The sequence below is a fragment of the Salmo salar genome, chromosome ssa09 (genome assembly GCF_905237065.1).
Source record: "Salmo salar chromosome ssa09, Ssal_v3.1, whole genome shotgun sequence".
Lineage (NCBI taxonomy): Eukaryota > Metazoa > Chordata > Actinopteri > Salmoniformes > Salmonidae > Salmo > Salmo salar.
The window spans coordinates 82,511,095-82,536,914 of NC_059450.1; the positions used below are offsets into that span (position 1 = coordinate 82,511,095).

The window sequence follows — 25,820 nt, forward strand, 5'->3', positions numbered from 1 at the left end:
AGCTCATATTGCAGTAGAACAGTAGGGACCAGTCTCTATATAAAGCTCATATTGCAGTAGAACAGTAGGGACCAGTCTCTATATAAAGCTCATATTGCAGTAGAACAGTAGGGACCAGTCTCTATATAAAGTTCATATTGCAGTAGAACAGTGAGGACCAGTCTCTATATAAAGCTCATATTGCAGTAGAACAGTGAGGACCAGTCTCTATATAAAGCTCATATTGCAGTAGAACAGTAGGGACCAGTCTCTATATAAAGCTCATATTGCAGTAGAACAGTAGGGACCAGTCTCTATATAAAGCTCATATTGCAGTAGAACAGTGAGGACCAGTCTCTATATTTACATTTACATTTAAGTCATTTAGCAGACGCTCTTATCCAGAGCGACTTACAAATTGGTGCATTCACCTTATAATATCCAGTGGAACAACCACTTTACAATAGTGCATCTAAATCTTTTAAGGGGGGGGTTAGAAGGATTACTTTATCCTATCCCAGGTATTCCTTGAAGAGGTGGGGTTTCAGGTGTCTCCGGAAGGTGGTGATTGACTCCGCTGTCCTGGCGTCGTGAGGGAGCTTGTTCCACCATTGGGGTGCCAGAGCAGCGAACAGTTTTGACTGGGCTGAGCGGGAACTGTGCTTCCTCAGAGGTAGGGAGGCGAGCAGGCCAGAGGTGGATGAACGGAGTGCCCTTGTTTGGGTGTAGGGCCTGATCAGAGCCTGAAGGTACGGAGGTGCCGTTCCCCTCACAGCTCCGTAGGCAAGCACCATGGTCTTGTAGCGGATGCGAGCTTCGACTGGAAGCCAGTGGAGAGAGCGGAGGAGCGGGGTGACTTGAGAGAACTTGGGAAGGTTGAACACCAGACGGGCTGCGGCGTTCTGGATGAGTTGTAGGGGTTTAATGGCACAGGCAGGGAGCCCAGCCAACAGCGAGTTGCAATAATCCAGACGGGAGATGACAAGTGCCTGGATTAGGACCTGCGCCGCTTCCTGTGTGAGGCAGGGTCGTACTCTGCGAATGTTGTAGAGCATGAACCTACAGGATCGGGTCACCGCCTTGATGTTGGTGGAGAACGACAGGGTGTTGTCCAGGGTCACGCCAAGGCTCTTAGCACTCTGGGAGGAGGACACAAGGGAGTTGTCAACCGTGATGGCGAGATCATGGAACGGGCAGTCCTTCCCCGGGAGGAAGAGCAGCTCCGTCTTGCCGAGGTTCAGCTTGAGGTGGTGATCCGTCATCCACACTGATATGTCTGCCAGACATGCAGAGATGCGATTCGCCACCTGGTTGTCAGAAGGGGGAAAGGAGAAGATTAATTGTGTGTCATCTGCATAGCAATGATATGAGAGACCATGTGAGGATATGACAGAGCCAAGTGACTTGGTGTATAGCGAGAATAGGAGTGGGCCAAGAACAGAGCCCTGGGGGACACCAGTGGTGAGAGCACGTGGTGCGGAGACAGATTCTCGCCACGCCACCTGGTAGGAGCGACCTGTCAGGTAGGACGCAATCCAAGCGTGGGCGGCGCCGGAGATGCCCAGCTTGGAGAGGGTGGAGAGGAGGATCTGATGGTTCACGGTATCAAAGGCAGCAGATAGGTCTAGAAGGATGAGAGCAGAGGAGAGAGAGTTAGCTTTAGCAGTGCGGAGAGCCTCCGTGACACAGAGAAGAGCAGTCTCAGTTGAATGCCCAGTCTTGAAACCTGACTGATTAGGATCAAGAAGGTCATTCTGAGAGAGATAGCAAGAGAGCTGGCCAAGGACGGCACGTTCAAGAGTTTTGGAGAGAAAGGAAAGAAGGGATACTGGTCTGTAGTTGTTGACATCGGAGGGATCGAGTGTAGGTTTTTTCAGAAGGGGTGCAACTCTCGCTCTCTTGAAGACGGAAGGGACGTAGCCAGCGGTCAAGGATGAGTTGATGAGCGAGGTGAGGTAGGGGAGAAGGTCTCCGGAAATGGTCTGGAGAAGAGAGGAGGGGATAGGGTCAAGTGGGCAGGTTGTTGGGCGGCCGGCCGTCACAAGACGCGAGATTTCATCTGGAGAGAGAGGGGAGAAAGAGGTCAAAGCACAGGGTAGGGCAGTGTGAGCAGGACCAGCAGTGTCGTTTGACTTAGCAAACGAGGATCGGATGTCGTCAACCTTCTTTTCAAAATGGTTGACGAAGTCATCCGCAGAGAGGGAGGAGGGGGGGAGGAGGATTCAGGAGGGAGGAGAAGGTGGCAAAGAGCTTCCTAGGGTTAGAGGCAGATGCTTGGAGTTTAGAGTGGTAGAAAGTGGCTTTAGCAGCAGAGACAGAAGAGGAAAATGTAGAGAGGAGGGAGTGAAAGGATGCCAGGTCCGCAGGGAGGCGAGTTTTCCTCCATTTCCGCTCGGCTGCCCGGAGCCCTGTTCTGTGAGCTCATATTGCAGTAGAACGGTAGGGACCAGTCTCTATATAAAGCTCATATTGCAGTAGAACAGTGAGGACCAGTCTCTATATAAAGCTCATATTGCAGTAGAACAGTAGGGACCAGTCTCTATATAAAGCTCATATTGCAGTAGAACAGTGAGGACCAGTCTCTATATAAAGTTCATATTGCAGTAGAACAGTGAGGACCAGTCTCTATATAAAATTCATATTGCAGTAGAACAGTAGGGACCAGTCTCTATATAAAGCTCATATTGCAGTAGAACAGTAGGGACCAGTCTCTATATAAAGCTCATATTGCAGTAGAACAGTAGGGACCAGTCTCTATATAAAGCTCATATTGCAGTAGAACAGTAGGGACCAGTCTCTATATAAAGCTCATATTGCAGTAGAACAGTGAGGACCAGTCTCTATATAAAGCTCATATTGCAGTAGAACAGTGAGGACCAGTCTCTATATAAAGTTCATATTGCAGTAGAACAGTAGGGACCAGTCTCTATATCAAGTTCATATTGCAGTAGAACAGTAGGGACCAGTCTCTATATAAAGCTCATATTGCAGTAGAACAGTAGGGACCAGTCTCTATATAAAGCTCATATTGCAGTAGAACAGTGAGGACCAGTCTCTATATAAAGCTCATATTGCAGTAGAACAGTGAGGACCAGTCTCTATATAAAGCTCATATTGCAGTAGAACAGTGAGGACCAGTCTCTATATAAAGCTCATATTGCAGTAGAACAGTGAGGACCAGTCTCTATATAAAGTTCATATTGCAGCCTGGGTTAGAGTGTTTTATGTGTGAGGTCAGGTTCCCAGGGTTCAGTGTTCAGATGTGGCTCTGTTCTCCCTGCTGCTCTGTATGTATGATCTGTGGGGGACAAGTCACTCTGGGAACCACACAGGGGTCGCTGGCCCAATATCCCCCACGCCTCATACAAAAATATGAAATTGTGCAGTTGCTGTATTACGCCAAGACATAATCACCACGGTAAATGTAGGTATGCACAATATGCATCAGCAGTGTGAATATGTCATTATTCATACTGTATAGTACAACAGGGCTACTGTATAGTATATTGTCTTGTTTTTAGAGTAAGGTCTCTCCCTTCTACCCCCTTCCCAGGCTGCCATCTGTCGTAGCAGTCAGCCCCTGTCTGGCTTCAGTGCCCGCTGCCTGGAGGATGAGCAGATGCTGGAGGCCATCGTGAGGTCCAACCCCCGTAGTGACTTCATGTATGTGGTGGACACCAGGCCCAAGGTGAGCCCCTGGCCACAGGGCCAATGGAAGTCCATCAACAACGTCCATTCTGTATATTCAGGTGGAGCTTTGTTTTTCAATGCAGCATTTTGCCAGCTGGGCCCTGAGGCCAGGGGCTCATCTTGGGCCTGGTGTCAGCTGGTCAAGCTCACATTAAATGCCTGGCTTCATGCCGTTCAGAACATGCACAACATGTACACGAACAGGGGCAACCTTCATCCTAACTTTAACATGCGAAAGCATTGCTCCATCTAGTTTTTAAAAGTCATGTCTCTGAGGATTTCTCTTTGATAAAACTGTATGTACTGTATGTCTTTCCAGCTGAATGCAATGGCAAACCGAGCAGCAGGCAAAGGCTATGAAAACGAAGACAACTACTCCAACATCAAGTTTCAGTTCATAGGCATTGAGAACATCCACGTGATGAGGAACAGCCTCCAGAAAATGCTAGAAGGTATGAATCGGGTCAACTCCCACAGTGTTGGAGGCCTGTAGCAGATCATCTTACATTGCATCCATATGAATACTCTACAGTCGGCCAGCTAGCTATCACTCTGTGGCTCACTAGACCTCGTTCAGCCATAAAAGCCAATCTCGGTGTTGTTCAGTACATCACAGCGAGCTTGATTTCAGAGAATGCCAAAGTAATATTCACTCACAGCCACAGGTTTGTTTTGTCTACTGTCTCTCAACTTTATTAAACCCAATACAGTTCCAGACTGGATTAGTCTTGATCCCTCCAATGTGATCCCACTTCATTCTCTTTAAGTGGAATCAATATACCAGGTCCCCTGCCACCCCTGTGGCTTTAATATGCAGCGATGCAGACTTCTCTGCTCTGCAATCAGGACTTAGGTTGACCCATAGAAGCGTTTCTGGGTAATGTGCAGGGCCAGGAAGACATTGAATCCATCTGGATTTCATCTGCAAACTATTTTTGTTTCCTGGAGTGGCCGATTTGGGACCTTTTTCCCCTTAAGAGGGAGACGGAGGGCGTGAGAATTATGTGATTTAGCGTATGAAAAATAATATCTGGCTTTAGCTGTGATAACTCCTTGCCCCCTGGAAACACAAGGGAGTCTACGGGTTCTGAAGAATGCAAGAGAGAGGCTTTGTCCTGCAACAGATTGCATGGCAATGCAGTAGATAGCTATGTCAGTTCAAATTTTTTTTTTCATTATTCTTCAGAGAACAATAGTTTCTGGGAAATTAGCCCGTGCTGTAAAACCAAGGTTGACTGAACCCGTTCACCTGCAGGCTCCAGCTGCCTGTTGTAGAGTCACACGTCAGGTGGGCTCATGGGTCAGTGCACTAATGTTGTCTGGAAGTACAGTACTCAGGGTCACACACACACGTCAACACATCTGTCAGCCCACCCCTCTGTGTACCCCTGTCAACTCTTAATAGCCGTGTGGAGAGATGGATGTTTTTGTTGGGAGTTGGCAAATCTACAAATGATAATTGAAAATATTAGTGTTTATTTGAAAACTTTCCTTCATTAACCGAGCTGTCAACACTGGAGAAAGTCTGGAAACATTATTTTGTCACAACTGACAAATTATTGATCTTAAACTTTCAAATTGAAAATGAAATGTTTCAAGGAAAACAATTCATGTAATGCATTAAGCTGTAAACTGTATGCTGCAGAATTGGGTCTGCATTTATTTGCCTGTCTTCTGTCTCAATATTTAAAGCCATGTCCAGTGTCAAATGGCATGTGTCAATATTGACTCAAGAGTCCCCAACATCATATTGGGAAGAAAGCTGATCTATTTTCTAAACATACAGTACCAGTCAAAAGTTTGGACATACCTACTCATTCCAGGGTTTTTCTTTGTTTTACTATTTTCTACATTGTAGAATAACAGAAGACATCGAAACTATGAGATAACACATATGGAATCATGTAGTAACCAAAAAAGTGTTAAACAAATCAAAATATATTTTAGATTATTCAAAGTAGCCACCCTTTGCCTTGATGACAGCTTTGTATTTTGATTTGTTTAACACTTTTTTGGTTACTACAAGATTCCATATGTGTTATTTCATAGTTTTGATGTCTTCACTATTATTCTACAATGTAGAAAATAGTAAAAATAAAGAAAAACCTTGAATTTCAAAGTTTTCCAGAAATCCCGGTTAGAAGATTCCTGGAATCAGGAAGGAATAAGCAAAAAATCTTTGAATCCTCCAATCATGATTTCTGGAAAAGCTGGGAATTATGGGGAAGTTACTGGAATTTGTAACCGTATCCGTGTCTACCACTGACCCCAGTGTGTTTTCCCCTGCAGTGAGTGAGGCATGGTCCCCCTCCATGTCAGAGTTCCTGGAGGGTCTGGAAAGCTCAGGCTGGCTAAAACACATCAAAGCTGTCCTGGACGCTGGCATCTTCATCGCCAAGGTTAGTCTGTCTGGACGGTAATCCCCTCTGTCTGTCTCAGTGCTACACTTAACCCTCCTATTGTGTTCGTTTCATGTTAATTAATTCTGTGTTCCCGGTCCAAAATGACCGGCCCATTATAGCTGATTATAAATCCATAATAATATCACCTAATCACCTAATGGTGTGTTAGATCTTTTTATCAACTTAAGTTCTTGTGAACAGTTTTTTATCTTCTATTTGCTATTTATGGCCTGTAGACCTCATTGACCTGAGCTCATACAACTCGTTTTTGAGTTTAAAAAAAGCACAATGTATGGATTATTTTGACTATAACAAATACTCAGATGAAACATATTGTGCTATTTATCACAGACTACTTTGTGTCAAAGTTTAACAAGGACTCTCCTCCTCACCAGTGTCTTGATCAAAGATATGATCAAGACCCTCACATACAGTATATCGTTTGGTCATTGTGCTGCCACAGAATTAATTGTGAGCAAGGCCTCAAAAAGCTTTATATACCAGAGCTGTGAGAAAACTTCAATATATTATTGAAACAATGTTGCGGTTGTTTGTGAGAATGCCAACAGGTGTGGTTCCTGTGGGGGAAAGATTATATTGGGGAAAGGTTCACGTAGGGGTTGCCATGGAAGTGTGTGTGTGTGTGTGTGTGTGTGTGTGTGTGTGTGTGTGTGTGTGTGTGTGTGTGTGTGTGTGTGTGTGTGTGTGTGTGTGTGTGTGTGTGTGTGTGTGTGTGTGTGTGTTCAAACACACATGCATGTGGGGGTATGGGAGAGGCAGTATGTCCATCTGATGAATGGGCATATGCCTGAACTCAATTTTATACACTAATTGTTAGTCTCACCCATTCATTTCTAATGACCGGTAATTTTTGACTGGGAACACCACAGGTGTACAAAAGTTAAATAAAACACCCAAAATGTAATGAAAATCATCAAAATTGATTTTTTGTGTGTTCAGATGCCCTGTGTGGACAAAGTCATTGAACCTTATGACAATCAGATTAAATGAACTACATTTTTCAGAGAGAAAACTTGTAAATCGGTCCAATTCGACGGGAACACAGCAGGAGGGTTAAGTTATTGTTTCTCAGTCTCTCTCTCTCTCTCGTGTCTGTGTGTGTGCATGCATGCATGTGTAGGCCTTGTGTGCATGTGTATAGCCTTCCCTGTAGCTCAGTTGGTAGAGCATGGTGTTTGCAACGCGTGGTGTTTGCAACGCCAGGGTTGTGGGTTTGATTCCCATGGGGGGCCAGCACAGAAAACAAAAATGTATGAAATGTATGAAATGAAATGAAATGTATGCATTCACTACTGTAAGTCGCTCTGGATAAGAGCGTCTGCTAAATGACTAAAATGTAAATGTAGGCCGTTGCAGAGGATGGTGTCAGTGTCTTGGTCCACTGCTCAGACGGTTGGGATCGTACTGCTCAGGTGTGCTCTGTGGCCTCTGTGCTCCTGGACCCCTACTACAGGACTCTCAAAGGACTCATGGTACATCCCCTACTGTCTCTCTGAGCAGGGTATCTGCATATTCACTAGTGTATGTCTTGAACCTGTAGTCAGTTTATAGTGTATGGGTTCATGTACAGTGGGGGAAAAAAGTATTCGATCCCCTGCTGATTTTGTACTTTTGCCCACTTACAAAGAAATTATCAGTCTATACTTTTAATGGTAGGTTTATTTGAACAGTGAGAGACAGAATAACAACAAAAAAATCCAGAAAAATGCATGTCAAAAATGTTATAAAATGATTTGCATTTTAATGAGGGAAAGTATTTGACCCCTCTGCAAAACATGACTTAGTACTTGGTGGCAAAGCCCTTGTTGGCAATCACAGAGGTCAGACGTTTCTTGTAGTTAGCCACCAGGTTTGCACATATCTCAGGGATTTTGTCCCACTCCTCTTTGCAGATCTTCTCCAAGTCATTAAGGTTTCGAGGCTGACGTTTGGCAACTCGAACCTTCAGCTCCCTCCACAGCTTTTCTATGGGATTAAGGTCTGGAGACTGGCTAGGCCACTCCAGGACCTTAATGTGCTTCTTCTTGAGCCACTCCTTTGTTGCCTTGGCCGTGTGTTTTGGGTCATTGTCATGCTGGAATACCCATCCACGACCCATTTTCAATGAGCCTGGCTGAGGGAAGGATGTTCTCACCCAAGATTTGACGGTACATGGCCCCGTCCATCGTCCCTTTGATGCAGTGAAGTTGTCCTGTCCCCTTAGCAGAGAAACACCCCCAAAGCATAATGTTTCCACCTCCATGTTTGACGGTGGAGATGGTGTTCTTGGGGTCATAGGCAGCATTCCTCCTCCTCCAAACACGGCGAGTTGAGTTGATGCCAAAGAGCTCCATTTTGGTCTCATCTGACCACAACACTTTCACCCGTTGTCCTCTGAATCATTCAGATGTTCATTGGCAAACTTCAGACAGGCATGTATATGTATTCTTGAGCAGGGGGACCTTGCGGGCGCTGCAGGATTTCAGTCCTTCACGGCGTAGTGTGTTACCAATTGTTTTCTTGGTGACTATGGTCCCAGCTGCCTTGAGATCATTGACAAGATCCTCCCGTGTAGTTCTGGGCTGATTCCTCACCATTCTCATGATCATTGCAACCCCACAAGGTGAGATCTTGCATGGAGCCCCAGGCCGAGGGATATTGACAGTTATTTTGTGTTTCTTCCATTTGCGAATAATCACACCAAATGTTGTCACCTTCTCACCAAGCTGCTTGGTGATGGTCTTGTAGCCCATTCCAGCCTTGTGTAGGTCTACAATCTTGTCCCTGACATCCTTGGAGAGCTCTTTGGTCTTGGCCATGGTGGAGAGTTTGGAATCTGATTGATTGCTTCTGTGGACAGGTGTCTTTTTTACAGTTAACAAGCTGCGGTTAGGAGCACTCCCTTTAACAGTGTGCTCCTAATCTCAGCTCGTTACCTGTATAAAAGACACCTGGGAGCCAGAAATCTTTCTGATTGAGAGGGGGTCAAATACTTATTTCCCTGATTAAAATGCAAATCAATTTATAACATTTTAGACATGCGTTTTTCTGGATATTTTTGTTGTTATTCTGTCTCTCACTGTTCAAATAAACCTACCATTAAAATTATAGACTGATCCTTTCTTTATCAGTGGGCAAACGTACAAAATCAGCAGGGGATCAAATACTTTTCCCCCCCACTGTATGTCATATTCATAGAAATAATTACCATAACTATTATATCATACAAACAGCTCTTAACACGTGATCAGCAGGTTTCTAATGATTCATCTTTAAAGCCTCCTCTACCTAGTAGCCACTAGCACTCAATATGTGTTTGAATATATGGCTCTTCATTTGAAATGAAGAACATTCCTTTTGCCTTTGTTTCTGGCTATGTTTAAGTTTTTCACATTTTTATTGACATGTAAGCACATTGATGTTGACATACTGTTCAATTACGGTGTGATTGTAGTTGATCACGTCCTCTTGGATGGTAATGTAAGTAGGTCCGTGCTGTGCTTATGGTTCTGGATTCTTTGATCATGAGGATTTGCTCTGTCTGACTGGGTTTCTGCCAAAAGGCATCTCCATGGAAAAAAAGTTACTGCGACAGGAAGCCTGACTTCTTACAATCATCTTGAGACTTAGTAGAAAACCACCCCACACATTGGGTGAGGAAGTTCAAGCTCTCTCATGGTACAAACTGTCTCTCTCTCTCTCTAATATTTGTACTCTTTACTGTCCAAGTGTAAGCGGTGAAACAAAGATGAAAGTGATGAAACAGGTTTAGACCCAAGTTATATACAAATAACACCTTCTGGCATCCTCATGCATAAGTAAATCATATTTTATTCCCCTGTATTCAGGTTCTCATTGAAAGAGACTGGGTTTCCTTTGGACACAAGTTTTCTCACAGGTGTGAACTATTGTGTTTTCTTGCAGATATAATTATTTCCTTTAACAACAAAATCAAAAGTTGTACACTATATAGGGAATAGGGTGCCATTTGGGACACAGGCTCTGACTGATTCCATATGCCATGTTGCCCTCTCCCCTCAGATACAACCACCTGGATGGAGACCCCAAGGAGGTGTCCCCAGTCATAGACCAGTTCCTGGAGTGTGTGTGGCAGCTGTCGGAGCAGTTCCCCTGTGCCTTCGAGTACAATGAGAGGTTCCTCATCACCATCCACAACCACATCTACTCCTGCCAGTACGGAAACTTCATAGGCAATAACCAGAAGGAGAGGATGGAGCTAAGGTAATAACCAGAAGGAGAGGGTGGAGCTCAGGTAATAACCAGAAGGAGAGGGCGGAGCTTAGGTAATAACCAGACGGAAAGGGCGGAGCTTAGGTAATAACCAGACAGAGAGGGCTGAGCTAAGGTAATAACCAGAAGGAGAGGGCGGGGCTTAGGCAATGACCAGAAGGAGAAGTCGGAGCTTAGGTAATAACCAGAAGGAGAAGTCGGAGCTTAGGTAATAACCAGAAGGAGAGGGCGGAGCTTAGGTAATAACCAGAAAGAGAGGGCAGAGCTAAGGTAATAACCAGAAGGAGAGGGCAGAGCTAAGGTAATAACCAGAAGGAGAGGGCAGAGCTAAGGTAATAACCAGAAGGAGAGGGCGGGGCTTAGGTAATAACCAGAAGGAGAGGGCAGAGCTAAGGTAATAACCAGAAGGAGAGGGCGGGGCTTAGGCAATAACCAGAAGGAGAAGTCGGAGCTTAGGTAATAACCAGAAGGAGAGGGCGGAGCTTAGGTAATAACCAGAAAGAGAGGGCAGAGGTAAGGTAATAACCAGAAGGAGAGGGCGGGGCTTAGGTAATAACCAGAAGGAGAGGGTGGAGCTAATGTAATAGATAGAAGTCTGTCATTTTGCCGTTCCTTGTCTTGAATTTTTGAAACTGACTGTGACTTCACACATAACTAATTTAAACTATTTACTGAAATGTTAAGGCTTTTTTGCTTATTATTTCAGATGAATTGGTGTCAATCTCCTTAGTGTTAAAATTCACCTAACATGAGACACAGATTTAAACAAATAGGCCTATTGGACTAGCCAATACAAGATATATAAACAGGTTCAGTCAGACCTGACAAAAGAGACGAGGAATTCACACACACATTCTTTCTTTCTCAGTCAGAATCATTTTGGAATGTTACATTTTGTGTTGAGCTGTAGTTGGTCGGTGCCGTTTTTATGAGAATGGCCTTATTTCTATTACAGCATATTGGATGACTGTCATTCATATTCCATTCACCCAGCTCAATGTAACAGCGATAGGTTTAGGCTACTACATGATACTCAAATTTTCCCTATACCCATCATGAGGTTGCTACAACCTAGCCAATGAATGAAAGTTTACAACATAGGTGCACAAGTCGAGAGAAATTTGAGTAATCCACGTGACAGACATTGACACATTCAATACTGTCTTGCACACTCTTGCCTGCATCTAGCTGATCTAGGGTGTAATCAACAAGTGTTTCTATTAGACAAATGTAGGTATGTTTATCCTCGTTTCGTTCTGTTTGGTTCCGTTTAACTGCTATACCGTTGTCACCATATTAGCTAACGTCAAGTAAACATAGCTACTAGAACGAACGCGTTAGTAAACCTGCTACAATCATGCAGTACAGTGTACAGTTACAGCAGCAAGCAGTTTAGCAATTACACTGGCGTGCTCAGGTGGCAATAAATTAATAAAGCCAAAAGCTTACCTTGACTAAGAAGAGTTCCAGTGTTGGATAGCCATAGGTAACATAGCATCCTTCTCTGTTTGAGCCGGAGTAAGTGAAAGTGAATTTGTTTTTAGAAATATAGCTAAACTATTTGAAAAAGGGGTTCCATAAAGGTTCTCCGGCTGTCCCCATAGGAGAACCATTTTTGGTTCCAGGTAGAACTATTTTGGGTGCTAGCTAGCTGTAGCTTATGCTTTCAGTACTAGATTCATTCTCTGATCCTTTTATTGGGTGGACAACATATCAGTTCATGCTGCAAGAACTCTGATAGGTTGGAGGAGGTCCTCTGGAAGTTGTCATAATTACTGTGTAAGTCTAGGGAAGTATTGAAGTCAATGTACCCAGAGGAGGACGGAAACTAGCTGTAGCTTTTTAATCAATTATTTGGTGACATGTATAGTTTTATCTAAAAAGGATTACTTTTGTAATGTTTCACTATTTATATTTTATCGAATTCACTGAGGAGTTTGGTCCTCCCCTTTCTCTTCTGAGAAGCCTCCACTGGTTGACATGTGTGGTGTGTTTTGTGTTGAGCTGTAGTTACATTTACATTTAAGTCATTTAGCAGACGCTCTTAACCAGAGCGACTTACAAATTGGTGCATTCACCTTATGATATCCAGTGGAACAACCACTTTACAATAGTGCATCTAAATCTTTTAAGGGGGGGGGTTAGAAGGATTACTTTATCCTATCCTAGGTATTCTTTAAAGAGGTGGGGTTTCAGGTGTCTCCGGAAGGTGGTGATTGACTCCGCTGTCCTGGCGTCGTGAGGGAGCATGTTCCACCATTGGGGTGCCAGAGCAGCGAACAGTTTTGACTGGGCTGAGCGGGAACTGTGCTTCCTCAGAGGTAGGGGGGCCAGCAGGCCAGAGGTGGATGAACGCAGTGCCCTTGTTTGGGTGTAGGGCCTGATCAGAGCCTGAAGGTATGGAGGTGCCGTTCCCTTCACAGCTCCTTAGGCAATCACCATGGTCTTGTAGCGGATGCAAGCTTCAACTGGAAGCCAGTGGAGAGAGCGGAGGAGCGGGGTGACGTGAGAGAACTTGGGAAGGTTGAACACCAGACGGGCTGTGGCGTTCTGGATGAGTTGTAGGGGTTTAATGGCACAGGCAAGGAGCCCAGCCAACAGCGAGTTGCAGTAATCCATACGGGAGATGACAAGTGCCTGGATTAGGACCTGCACCGCTTCCTGTGTTAGTTGACATGTGTGATGTGTGTGGCTGTAGTTGACATGTGTGATGTGTGTGGCTGTAGTTGACATGTGTGATGTGTGTGGCTGTAGTTGACATGTGTGGCTGTAGTTGACATGTGTGATGTGTGTGGCTGTAGTTGACATGTGTGGCTGTAGTTGAGATGTGTGATGTGTGTGGCTGTAGTTGACATGTGTGGCTGTAGTTGACATGTGTGATGTGTGAGGCTGTAGTTGATATGTGTGGCTGTAGTTGACATGTGTGATGTTTGTGGCTGTAGTTGACATGTGTGGCTGTAGTTGACATGTGTGATGTGTGTGGCTGTAGTTGACATGTGTGATGTGTGTGGCTGTAGTTGACATGTGTGGCTGTAGTTGACATGTGTGATGTGTGTGGCTGTAGTTGACATGTGTGGCTGTAGTTGACATGTGTGATGTGTGTGGCTGTAGTTGACATGTGTGATGTTTGTGGCTGTAGTTGACATGTGTGATGTTTGTGGCTGTAGTTGACATATGTGATGTGTGTGGCTGTAGTTGACATGTGTGATGTGTGTGTCTAGTTGACATGTGTGATGTTTGTGTCTATAGTTGACATGTGAGATGTGTGTTTGTGTTCTCAGGCATCAGGAGAAGACCCATTCTCTGTGGAGCTACTTGTGGGAGAACAGGACGGACCACATCAACCCCCTGTACAGACCTGACCACAGTCAGACTCAGGGGGTTCTGCGCCCAGTTACCGCCCCCTACTGTTTTAAGTAGGTTGTGCATATTTAAGGACAAGTAGTATTTCGCCACTATTTTTCTCAACTGTATTGAATATGTATAATTTGTGTGTGTGTGTGTGTGTGTGTGTGTGTGTGTGTGTGTGTGTGTGTGTGTGTGTGTGTGTGTGTGTGTGTGTGTGTGTGTGTGTGTGTGTGTGTGTGTGTGTGTAGGTTCTGGAGGGCCTTATACAACCGTTTTGACAGAGGCATGCATCCTCGCCAGTCTGTGATAGACTACCTGATGGCCGTCAGAGAGGAGACACAGCAGCTGGAGGAGCAGCTTGTCTCCCATGAGGAGGTAAGGCAGGACAGGAGGGCTGATGATATAGGCTATGTCCCAAATCACACTCTATTCCCTATTTCGTGCACTACTTTTGACCAGGGCCATTTGATTGAAGTCGCTGTTCTTGTTTTCGTTTTTTTCTAATATTATGTAGTGTTATCCATCCTAGAAAATAGCCATGTTGGAGAAGGAGCAGGGGAAGAGCATCCAGACAAAAACGAACACGCTGGATAGGAGCCATGCGGTGTGGGCCTCTCCCCCCTCAGAGAGCTGCCTGGGTTTGGCCAACACCCCAGGGGACTACAGCGGACTGGGAGACTTCCTCACTTCATCACCCTGCCAGCAGACGGGGTCAGAGAGCAGTCTCCTGATCCTCCCCCAACCAGGGGAGCGCCGCAAACCCTCCGACCCAGACCTCTCCACCAACAGTGATGAACAAGAGTCGGGTATAGCAGACCTCAGCTCCCCGCCAAGTGAGGACAGTGCCAAGGACCCTGATGAGGCTGCCTACTCTGCTGCCTGAGCAGTAGTGACATTAATGTTGTCAGAGGGAAGAGAGATGCACTTTAATGGGCAATTGCGCAATGGGTATTATAAACTGACTAACTGTTGGGAATGATAGTGGATCTGATCTGTATGTGTGTTATTTGTGTAGAGTTTTTACTTTTCATGTGGTTTATGGTATTCCATACTTAAGAAGTTAGCTACAACAATGAATGGATTTCGTCAGAGGCTTTACAATGAAATAAAATATTTAATGTTATATATTTATGCAAATGTGTAATATGATAATAATATATTTAAAAATTTAATTTGGACTAAAAATCTTTCAAGTGCACTGTAAACCAAAACATGATATCAAATGCCAAATGTATCATTACACTCATGCAGTAAACCTCTCCTAATTTAGTGTAGTTTTATAACCAAAGCCAGTCCATCTGGTTCACTGGGCTCATTGTGCATGCTGTAACTCACGAAGCTACTGAACCAACCCAGCAGGCTGTAGCATGTGGAGATATTGGCATGCTAGTACTAGGGGACGGACACACAGGGAGGAGAGGAGCTTTGTGCATCTCACCCAACAAAATGATCACAAGTCTGTTCAAACAGCTTAGGTCTCACTGTCAAAGCACAGGTACTGACTGTCTTGTGGAATAATATCTACTGCTATTGTAAGCATTGCATGTTGTTTTATTTCTATAAAGAATATACATAATATGTCCTACAATCTATATCCTATTTCAAAGAAATATTTCAACATAAATATTTAGTTTTATTTAATTAATTTGTAAATGGATTTATTTGATTGTGTTAAAAGTTCACTAGAAAAGACCACTATAAAGCTTTAAGAGGACTTGTGCATTAAATAAAGGTTGAACATTCTTGGGATTAAGACTTTTGCCTTACCTTATCAACAAAAAGTATATTCATGAAAGTTGATTCAACATTCAAGTTTTTGATGGATATTTTCTGCTTGCTTATGCTACGTTCATAACTAAGTGGGAAGGTGGTATTTACCCATACGCCTGGGGAAAATCCACTTGAATACCCCTCCAACTCAATTACTGAGCTCCAACTTCTCCCACATGCTGGACCAGGGTTGCCTACTCCTTGTATACATCATCCAACTAAATGCTTAGTATAATGGGGATCCTGTTTTCTGGAAACAATGCCTGCAGTACCGTGGACCGCCTTCAGCTTGAAATCCTCAATGCAAAGGTGGAGTTGTTCTCCTCTGGTAGTTATGGCCCTGCTCTGTATGGATATTTTTGCCCACCCCCACAATGTACATTTTTTTCAACATTTACATTTAAGTCATTTAGCAGACACTCTTATCCAGAGCGACTTACAGTAGTGAAATGCATACATTTCATACATATTTTTTTTTTTTTCAGTTCTTTTTTTTTTTTCTCGTACTGGCCCCCCGTGGGAATCGAACCCACAACCCTGGCGTTGCAAACACCATGCTGGCGTTGCAAACACCATGCTCTACCAACTGAGCCACAGCCTGCACAGTAGGTGGCGGCAATACACATTTTGGGGTGTAGTCTGCCAATAAACCTAGAAGAAGACGTAGAGATGAAAAGGAACCAGGGGTGTATACATTAGTCCAAACAGTTGCAAAACAACTAAAACGAGAGTTTCTATTGGACCTTTTGACAAACGTTTCGGTCCTTGGACTCCAAAGGCAAACGTGCATACTTTTGTGACGTCACTACTTGCGTGATGACGTTGTAATGGAGGTTCAGAGGTGGCAGCTGTGGGTTGATATCAATGACTGTCGGTATCTGGAATATAAAACTGTTTAAAAGTTAGTTAAAAGGCCCTGACCGTTTTTAAACAAGGTAATTGGGAGTTTTTGAACTGTTCACAACCCTTATTTAGCGAACGCTAAGTCTGGAAGGTTGAAATTCAAGCCATATTAGGACTTGGTTAGCTTGATTTGCTAGCCAGCCACATATTTTAGCCAGCTGGCTAACGTTAGCTGACAGGTGCTAGGGTTGGGCATTATAAAAGGCGATGAAACACTATGATATCATTGTATCTGAAGAGCAACGCATCCTGTCCCCACTCTAGATTCCTAGCTAATTAGCTAGTGAACTGCTAGCTAACTAGCTAGTGGGACAGGTAAGTTAGCTCAGTTCGATAACTAGATGGGTGCCTGTCATCACAGACTGCTAAAAAGGTAGCTAGCCAGTTATTTGCCCCAATAACATCAAAACATAGTAAAGTTCTCCTAACAGCAAGATTGTTAGCTACAGCAGTCGCTATCTAGCTTAGTCAGTATGTTACACAGTATATTAGCTAGCTAACGTTAGATGTCTGTAATTATCCTGTCAAATCTAGCTAACGTTAGCTAGATGTTTTAATGTAACCATTGAGTATGTGGCAAGAAATCTCAGGGTTATTGTGTAACCTGACATTGTTTGTTGTTTATCTCCAGGTCAAACAAATAAAGAAGGACCACAATTCCATGGTCATTTTCTCGATTGAGAGTTTGTTTGTTTGTTTTTGATGCCTTGCTTGTAGAGCTGGCACTATGCCCGCGGCTACTGTGGATCATAGCCAAAGAATATGTGAGGTTTGGGCTGACAACCTGGATGAAGAACTCAAAAGGATCCGCCAGGTCATTCGAAAATACAACTACATTGCCATGGTAAGTTATGAAGAGTTCTGATCAAAGGCATCTTGGTTGACACTGACAGATATGTGCTGAACATTGTGCTGCTGCTCCATTTCTGCCTTCTCTATTGCTTTGTGTTCTGTTCATAGGACACAGAGTTTCCAGGTGTAGTTGCGAGACCGATTGGAGAGTTCAGAAGCAATGCTGACTACCAGTACCAGTTACTGCGATGTAATGTAGACTTGCTAAAGATTATCCAGCTGGGCCTTACCTTTATGAATGAACAGGGTGAATATCCACCGGGAACTTCAACATGGCAGTTCAATTTTAAGTTTAACCTCACGTAAGCGTTCCCCTTTCTATGATGTCTATCATTGTTCAACTAATTTTCGTGTCTTGTATCAAGACTTGACTTGCCCATGTTAGAGGACTCTATATGACTTGCCTCTTGTACAGCACCTACAGAACAGGGGAAGTTTCATAGCAACGGCTCTTTGGAGGCACTAGGAGAAAAGGAAGAACCTTTTTGTTTTTACCATGAAAGATTTTAAAGATGATTGTAATGTTTATATGTATTGTACGGTACTTTCTTGAGGAATTACATTTTTATAACTTGAGATCTCTGCATTAAAGTTAACTACAAAAAGGAAGTCCATTTGATGTAGTCTGTTATTGAGGTGATATTATTGTAGTATGGAGTTTGACTAGTTTACATGTCTGGACTGATGGGCAAAGGCACAAACAAACCTGCTCATATGATGTATGTAACCAAGGCAAGAACAGGCCTATGTTCAGTGTTGATGCTGCACTCAATCAGGGTCACGCTCATGACTAGTTCTGGGCCAGGCCATTTGAAGGCTCAATGTCAGCAAGCCACATTGAACGCCCTGGACCAGAGCTAGTTCAGGACCTCCATACAGGAGTGAACGTTGTCACACTAAAGCTGCACTGCCTGCACACCGTTCAGGTAAAGGACAATGTGGCCAAGACTTTCACTTGAGCCACCAAATAGGCTGCACCTGTCACATGAGGAGCTGCTTACTTTCTCAACGAGCTAATTGACTTGCTTTTCTCCTAGTGCCTCAAGTCATTTTTCAAATGTTTATATTGACATATTTCATAAATGCTTTCGCAGGTAATGTTTTATTTTCATGTTTGTTTTGGTGAGGCACTGAAGACAGTGTTTTGAGTAGTATTTTGTTGTTTACATGTAACTTGTTTCTATTGTGGAAGTAAAACCTAAAGGCTTATCAGCAGTCTCAGACATTGAAGATATATATATATATATAGTTGGACTGCATCCACTTACACAGCAACAACAACTTTGTAATGCTTAGTGTACCCCTTGTTCTTATAGCCATTACATTCATTAATATAAATCAGGGGTTCTTAAACTTTTTTGGCTCTTGACACAAAATATATAAATGTACTATCGTCCCGTGACCCATATCTTGTTCCAACGACCCAAATTAAGAAGAAATTGTGTTAATATAGATATATTCTCATGACTCGCGACCCACCTCTTACATGCCCAGGAGCCACTTTGGGTCCCGACCCACAGTTTAAGAAACCCTGTTATAAATGTGTAGCCTAGGTGTGAGTGTGACAGGTGTCTCCCTTTCCATCGTCAGGGAGGACATGTATGCACAGGACTCCATCGAGCTCTTGACAACATCAGGCATCCAGTTCAAGAAGCATGAGGAGGAGGGGATCGAGACATTGTACTTGGCTGAACTGCTCATGACCTCAGGAGTGGTGCTCTGTGAGGGCGTCAAGTGGCTTTCTTTCCACAGGTAGGCCATTTAAAATCAAATCAAACTTTATTTGTCACATGCGGCGAATACAACAAGTGTAGACCTTAACGTGAAATGCTTACTTACAAGCCCTTAACCAACAGTGCAGTTCAAGAATAGTTCAAAAAGTTTTGCCAAATTAACTAAAGTAAAAAGGAACAAGAACATAACAATAACGAGGGCATATACAAGGGGTACCGGGATGGCGTCTGTGTGGGGGTACAGGTTAGTTGAGGTAATTTGTACTTGTAGGTAGGGGTGAAGTGACTGCATAGATAATAGATAGTGATTAGCAGCAGTGTACAAAACAAATGGGGGGGGGGGTGTCAATGTAAATAGTTTGGTGGCCATTTAATTAATTGTTCAGCAGTCTTATGGCTTGGGGATAGAAGCTGTTAAGGAGCCTTTTGGTTGCCATACCAGGCGGTGATGCAACCGGTCAGGATGCTCTCGATGGTGCAGCTGGAGAACTTTTTGAGGATCTGGGGACCCATGCCAAATCTTTTCAGTCTCCTGAGGGGGAAAAGGTTTTGTCGTGTTCTCTTCAGGACTGTCTTGGTGTGTTTGGACCATGATAGTACGTTGGTGATGTGGACACCAAGGAACTTGAAACTCTCGACCCGCTCCACTACAGCCTTGTCGATGTTAATGGGGGCCTGTTCAGCCCGCCTTTTCCTGTAGTCCACGATCAGCTCCTTTGTCTTGCTCACATTGAGGGAGAGGTTGTTGTCCTGGCACCACACTGCCAGTTCTCTGACCTCCCTATAGGCTGTCTCATTTTTGTCGGTGATCAGGCCTTCCACTGTTGTCGTCAAGAAACGTAATGATGGTGTTGGAGTCGTGTTTGGCCATGGCGGGCGTGGGTGAATAGGGAGTACAGGAGGGGACTAAGTACACACCTCTGAGGGGCCCCAGTGTTGAGGATCAGCGTGGCAGACGTGTTGTTGCCTACCCTTACCACCTGGGGACGTCCCGTCAGGAAATCCAGGATCCAGTTTCAGAGAAAGGTGTTTAGTCCCAGGGTCCTTACCTTAGTGATGAGCTTGTGGGCACTAGGGTGTTGAACACTGAGCTGTAGTTAATGAACAGCATTCGCACATAGGTGTTCCTTTGTCCAGGTGGGAAAGGGCAGTGTGGAGTGCGATTGCGTCATCTGTGGATCTGTTAGGGCTGAATGCGAATTGCAGTGGGTCTAGGGTATCTGGTAGGATGCTGTTGATGTGAGCCATGACCAGCCTTTCAAAGCACTTCATTGCTACCAACGTGAGTGCTATGGGGCGGTAATCATTTAGGCAGGTTACCTTCACTTCCTTGAGCACAGGGACTATGGTGGTCTGCTTGAAACATGTAGGTATTACAGACTCGGTCAGGGAGAGGTTGAAAATGTCAGTGAAAACGCTTGCCAGTTGGTCCACGCATATTTTGAGTACACGTTCTGGAAATCTGTCTGACCCCGTGGCTATGTGAATGTTGTTTAAAGGTCTTGCTACCCAGAGCGTTCTCACAGTCATCCAGAACTGCTGGTGCTCTCGTGCATGCTTCAGTGTTTCTTGCCTTGAAGCGAGCATAAAAAGGCATTTAGCTCGCCTGCTAGGTTCGCATCACTGGGCAGCTCGCGTCTGGGTTTCCCTTTGTAGTCCGTAATAGTTTTCAAGCTCTGCCACATCCGACGAGCGTCAAAGTCGGTGTAGTAAGATTCAATATTAATCCTGTATTGACACTTTGCTTGTTTGATGGTTCGTCTGAGGGCATAGCAGGATTTCTTGTAAGCGTCCGGATTAGTGTCCCGCTCCTTCAAAGCGGCAGCTCTAGCCTTTAGCTCGATGCGGATGTTGCCTGTAATCCATGGCTTCTGGTTGGGATATGTACGTACGGTCACTGTGGGGACGACGTCGTCGATGCACTTATTGATGAAGCCGTTGACTGAGGTGGTGTACTCCTCAATGCCATTGGATGAATTGCAGAGTATATTCCAGTCTGTACTAGCAAAACAGTCCTTATAGCGTAGCATCCGCGTCATCTGATCACTTCCGTATTGAGCAAGTCACTGATACTTCCTGCTTTAGTTTTTGCTTGTAAGCAGGAATCAGGAGGATATAATTATTGTCAGATTTGCTAAATGGAGGGCGTTGGAGAGCTTTTTATGCATCTCTGTGGGTGGAGTAAAGGTGCTCTAGAGTTTTTTTGTTGTTTGTTTTTCCTCTGTTTGCACATGTGACATGCTGGTAAAAATGTGGTAAAACTGATTTAAGTTTGCCTGCATTAAAGTCCCCAGCCACTAGGAGCGCCGCTTCTGGATGAGCATTTTCTTGTTTGCTTATGGCCTGAGAGTTGGTTGAGTGCGGTATTACTGCCGGTATTGGTTAGTGGTGGTACATGGATGGCTACGAATAATATAGATGAGATCTCTCTTGGTAGATAATGTGGTCTACAGCTTATCATAAGGTACTCTACCTCAGGCGAGCAATACCTCGAGACTTCTTTAACATTAGACATTGCGCACCAGCTGTTATTTACAAAAAGACACACCCCCCCACCCCTCGTCTTACCAGACGTAGCCTCTTCTCTGTTCTGCCGGTGCATGGAAAATTACGGCAGCTCTATATTATCCATGTCGTCGGTCAGCCACGACTCTGTGAAACATAAGATATTATGTTTTTTTATGTCCCGTTGGTAGGATAATCATAGGTCATCAATTTTATTTTCCGATGATTGCATGTTTGCAAGTAGAACGGATGGCATTGGGAGTTTACTCGCTCGCCTACAGATTCTCAGAAGGCAGCCCGACCTGCGCCCTCTTTTCCTTAGTCTTTTCTTCACGCAAATGACAGGGATTTGGGCCTGTTCCCGGGAAAGCAGTATATCCTTGTCGGACTCGTTAAAGGAAAAAGCTTCTTCCAGTTCGTGGTGAGTAATCGCTGTTCTGATGTCCAGAAGTTATTTTCGGTCATAAGAGACGGTAGCAGCAACATTATGTACAAAATAAGTTACAAACAACGCAAAAACTAACAAAATAGCACAGTTGGTTAGGGGCATGTAAAACTTCAGCCATCCTTTTCGGCGCCATCTTTATCAGATCCAGATTCTAACCACATATGTATGTTATTTGCCACATCTGGTATAGACTTGACCATTATTAAAATCAATCATCTTAGACCTAAGAAGCATTTTGTTTATTTTTCTGTTTGCAGTGGCTATGACTTTGGCTATCTGATCAAGATTCTGTCCAACTCTAACCTGCCCGAAGAGGAAGTGGACTTCTTTGAGATCCTTCGCCTGTTCTTCCCCATCATATATGATGTCAAGTACCTCATGAAGAGCTGCAAAAACCTCAAGGTAACTTCAGCACATCATAACAGTTAAATAAAGTATTACTCAGCTTTGTATTCAATGAGTTTTCAGAGAGCTAACTAGGCCACAAGTCTTAATCGAAACCCTTTAAATGCATTATAGACATGGCCGGATGGCTAGATTAGCAGAATCTGTGAGTGACAGGGCGTGGTTTGATTAACAGGGTGGGCTACAGGAAGTGGCAGAACAGCTGGAGCTGGAGAGGATTGGCCCCCAGCACCAAGCTGGCTCAGACTCACTACTGACAGGCATGGCATTCTTCAAGATGAGAGAGGTACTCTGTCCATGTGTGTGTCCCAAATGGAACCCTATTCAATATACAGTACCAGTCAAAAGTTATGACACACCACCTACTCATTCAAGGGTTTTTATTTATTTTTTACTATTTTCTACATTGTAGAATAATTGTGAAGATGTCAAATATGAGAACACATATGGAGTCATGTAGTAACCAAAAAAGTGTTAAACAAATCAGAATATATTTTAAATTATTCAAAGTAGCCACCCTTTGACTTGATGACAGCTTTGCACACTCTTGTCATTCTCTCAACCAGCTTCATGAGGAATGCTTTTCCACCAGTCTTGAAGGAGTTCCCACATATGTTGAGCACTTGTTGGCTGCTTTTCCTTCACTCTGCGGTCCAACTCATCACAAACCATCTCAATTGGATCGAGGTCGGGTGATTGTGGAGGCCAGGTCATCTGATGCAGCACTCCATCACTCTCCTTCTTGGTCAAATAGGCCTTACACAGCCTGGAGGTGTGTTGGGTCATTGTCCTGTTGAAAAAGAAATGATAGTCCCACTAAGCGCAAACCAGATGGGATGGCGTATCACTGCATAATGCTGTGGTAGCCATGCTGGTTAAGTGTGCCTTTAATTATACATAATTCATTGACAGTGTCACCAGCAAAGCACCATCACACCTCAATGCTTCACGGTGGGAACCACACATGTGGAGTTCATCCGTTCACCTACTCTGCGTCTCGCAAAGACACGGCGGTTGGAACCAAAAATCTCAAATTTAGACTCATCAGACCAAAGGACAGATTTCCACCGGCCTAATGTCCATTGCTCTCCATGTCTCTTCTTCTTATTGATATTCTTAAGTACAGTGGCTTGCGAAACTATTCACCCCCCTAGGCATTTTTACTATTTTGTTGCCTTACAACCTGGAATTAAAATTGATTTTTTTGGGGGGGTTTGTATCATTTGATTTACACAACATGCTTAACACTTTGAAGATGCAAAATATTTTATTATTGTGAAACAAACAAGTAGTAAGATAAAGAAAACAGTACCTGAGCATGCGTAACTATTCACCCCCCCCAATGTCAATACTTTGTTGAGCCACCTTTTGCAGAAATTACAGCTGCAAGTCTCTTGGGGTATGCCTCTATAAGCTTGGCACATCCAGCTACTGGGATTTTTGCCCATTCTTCAAGGCAAAACTGCTCCAGCTCCTTCAAGTTGGAGGGGTTCCGCTGGTGTACAGCAATCTTTAAGTCATACCACAGATTCTCAATTGGATTGAGGTCTGGGCTTTGACTAGGCCATTCCAAGACATTTAATTGTTTCTCTTTAAACCACTTGAGTGTTGCTTTAGCAGTATGCTTAAGGTCATTGTCCTGCTGGAAGGTGAACCTCCGTCCAAATCTCTGGAAGACTGAAACAGGTTTCCCTCAAGAATTTCCCTGTATTTTGCGCCATCCATCATTCCTTTAATTCTGACCAGTTTCCCAGTCCCTGCCAATGAAAAACATCCCCACAGCATGATGCTGCCACCACCATGCTTCACTGTGGGGATGTTGTTTTCGGGTGATGAGAGGTGTTGGGTTTGCGCCAGACATACCATTTTCCTTGATGGCCAAAAAGCTACATTTGTCTCATCTGACCAGAGTACCTTCTTCCATATGTTTGGGGAGTCTCCCATGTGCCTTTTGGCAAACACCAAACGTGTTTGCTTATTTTTTTCTTTAAGTAATTGCTTTTTCCTGGCCACTCTTCCGTAAAGCCCAGCTCTGTGGAGTGTACGGCTTAAAGTGTTCCTATGGACAGATTCTCCGATCTCCACTGTGGAGCTTTGCAGCTCCTTCAGGGTTATCTTTGGTCTCTTTGTGGCCTCTCTGATTAATGACCTCCTTGCCTGGTCTGTGAGTTTTGGTGGGCGGACCTCTCTTGGCAGGTTTGTTGTGGTGCCATATTCTTTTCATGTTTAGTAATGGATTTAATGGTGCTCTGTGGGATGTTCCAAGTTTTTTATAACCCAACCCTGATCTGTACTTCTCCACAACTTTGTCCCTGACCTGTTTGGAGAGCTCCTTGGTCTTCATGGTGCTGCTTGCTTAGTGGTGTTGCAGACTCTGGGGCCTTTCAGAACAGGTGCGTGTATATATACTAAGATCATGTGACAGATCATGTGACACTTAGATTGCACACAGCTGGACTTTATTTAACTAATTATGTGACTTCTGAAGGTATTTGGTTGCATCAGATCTTATTTAGGGGCTTCATAGTAAAGGGTGGAATACATATGCACTCACCACTTCTACGTTTTAAATTTTTTGTAAATTAATTTTATGGAACAAGTAATTTTTTTTCACTTCACCAATTTGGACTATTTTGTGTATGTCCATTACATGAAATCCAAATAAAAATCAATTTAAATTACAGGTCGTAATGCAACAAAATAGTAAAAACGCCAAGGGGATGAATACGTTTGCAAGGTACTGTAGTGGTTTCTTTGCAGCAATTTCACCATGAAGGCCTGATTCATGCAGTCTCCTCTGAACAGCTGATGTTGAGATGTGTCTGTTACTGGAACTCTGAAGCATTTATTTGGGCTGCAATTTCTGAAGCTGGTAACGCAATTGAACTTATCCTCTGCAGCAGAGGTAACTCTGGGTCTTCCTTTCCTGTGGCGGTTCTCATGAGAGCCAGTTTCATCATTGCGCTTGATGGTTTTTGCGACTGCACTTGAAGAAATTGACTGACCATGTCTTAAAGTAATGATGGACTGTCATTTTTCTTTGCTTATTTGAGCTGTTCTTGCCATAATATTGACTTGGTCTTTTACCAAATAGGGCTAACTTCTGTATACCACCCCTACCTTGTCACAAAACAACTGGTTGGCTCAAACTTATTAAAAAGGAAAGAAATTTACTTTTTAACAAGGCACAACTGTTAATTGAAATGCATTCCAGGTGACTACCTCATGAAACTGGTTGAGAGAATGTCAAGTGTGCTAAGCTGTCATTTTATTTAACTAGGCAAGTCAGTTAAGAACAAATTCTTATTTACAATTTACCAAACGGCGTCCTGCCCCCTGGGATTAAAATAATTATAAATGTAATAAAAATACAGGACAAAACACACATCACGACAAGAGAGACAACACAACACTACATAGAGACCTAAGAAAATAACAACAGCATGGCAGCAACATAACATGGTAGCAGCACAAAACAAGGTACAAACATTATTGGGCACAAACAACAGTAAGAAGGGAGGGACTACTTTGAAG

At 43.8% G+C, this 25,820-nt stretch overlaps 2 protein-coding genes across 9 annotated transcripts in view; both read left to right on the forward strand.

Moving 5' to 3' along the window:
* Positions 1–15,413, forward strand: part of mtmr7a (myotubularin related protein 7a) — a 38,584-nt gene extending 23,171 nt beyond the window's left edge. For 3 of the 4 annotated variants that reach the window (XM_014212826.2, XM_014212825.2, XM_014212824.2), the window contains 9 exons: positions 3,533–3,667; positions 3,989–4,121; positions 5,959–6,068; positions 7,439–7,564; positions 9,920–9,969; positions 10,113–10,313; positions 13,604–13,738; positions 13,919–14,045; positions 14,200–15,413. In XM_014212826.2, coding sequence (XP_014068301.1) covers positions 3,533–3,667; positions 3,989–4,121; positions 5,959–6,068; positions 7,439–7,564; positions 9,920–9,969; positions 10,113–10,313; positions 13,604–13,738; positions 13,919–14,045; positions 14,200–14,553 — 1,371 coding nt within the window. In that variant the 3' untranslated portion in view covers positions 14,554–15,413. Of the gene's footprint in view, positions 1–3,532; positions 3,668–3,988; positions 4,122–5,958; positions 6,069–7,438; positions 7,565–9,919; positions 9,970–10,112; positions 10,314–13,603; positions 13,739–13,918; positions 14,046–14,184 lie in introns of all 4 variants that reach the window. The other variant, XM_014212827.2, reaches the window with a different exon arrangement.
* A 647-nt stretch (positions 15,414–16,060) lies between these two features.
* Positions 16,061–25,820, forward strand: part of cnot7 (CCR4-NOT transcription complex, subunit 7) — a 32,350-nt gene continuing 22,590 nt past the window's right edge. Inside the window, exons 1-6 of one of the 5 annotated variants that reach the window (XM_014212833.2) lie at positions 16,061–16,375; positions 17,061–17,187; positions 17,304–17,497; positions 18,786–18,947; positions 22,139–22,283; positions 22,462–22,572. In XM_014212833.2, coding sequence (XP_014068308.1) covers positions 17,071–17,187; positions 17,304–17,497; positions 18,786–18,947; positions 22,139–22,283; positions 22,462–22,572 — 729 coding nt within the window. In that variant the 5' untranslated portion in view covers positions 16,061–16,375; positions 17,061–17,070. Of the gene's footprint in view, positions 16,376–16,974; positions 17,188–17,303; positions 17,498–18,785; positions 18,948–22,138; positions 22,284–22,461; positions 22,573–25,820 lie in introns of all 5 variants that reach the window. The other 4 variants (XM_014212834.2, XM_014212832.2, XM_045724096.1 and 1 more) reach the window with 4 other exon arrangements.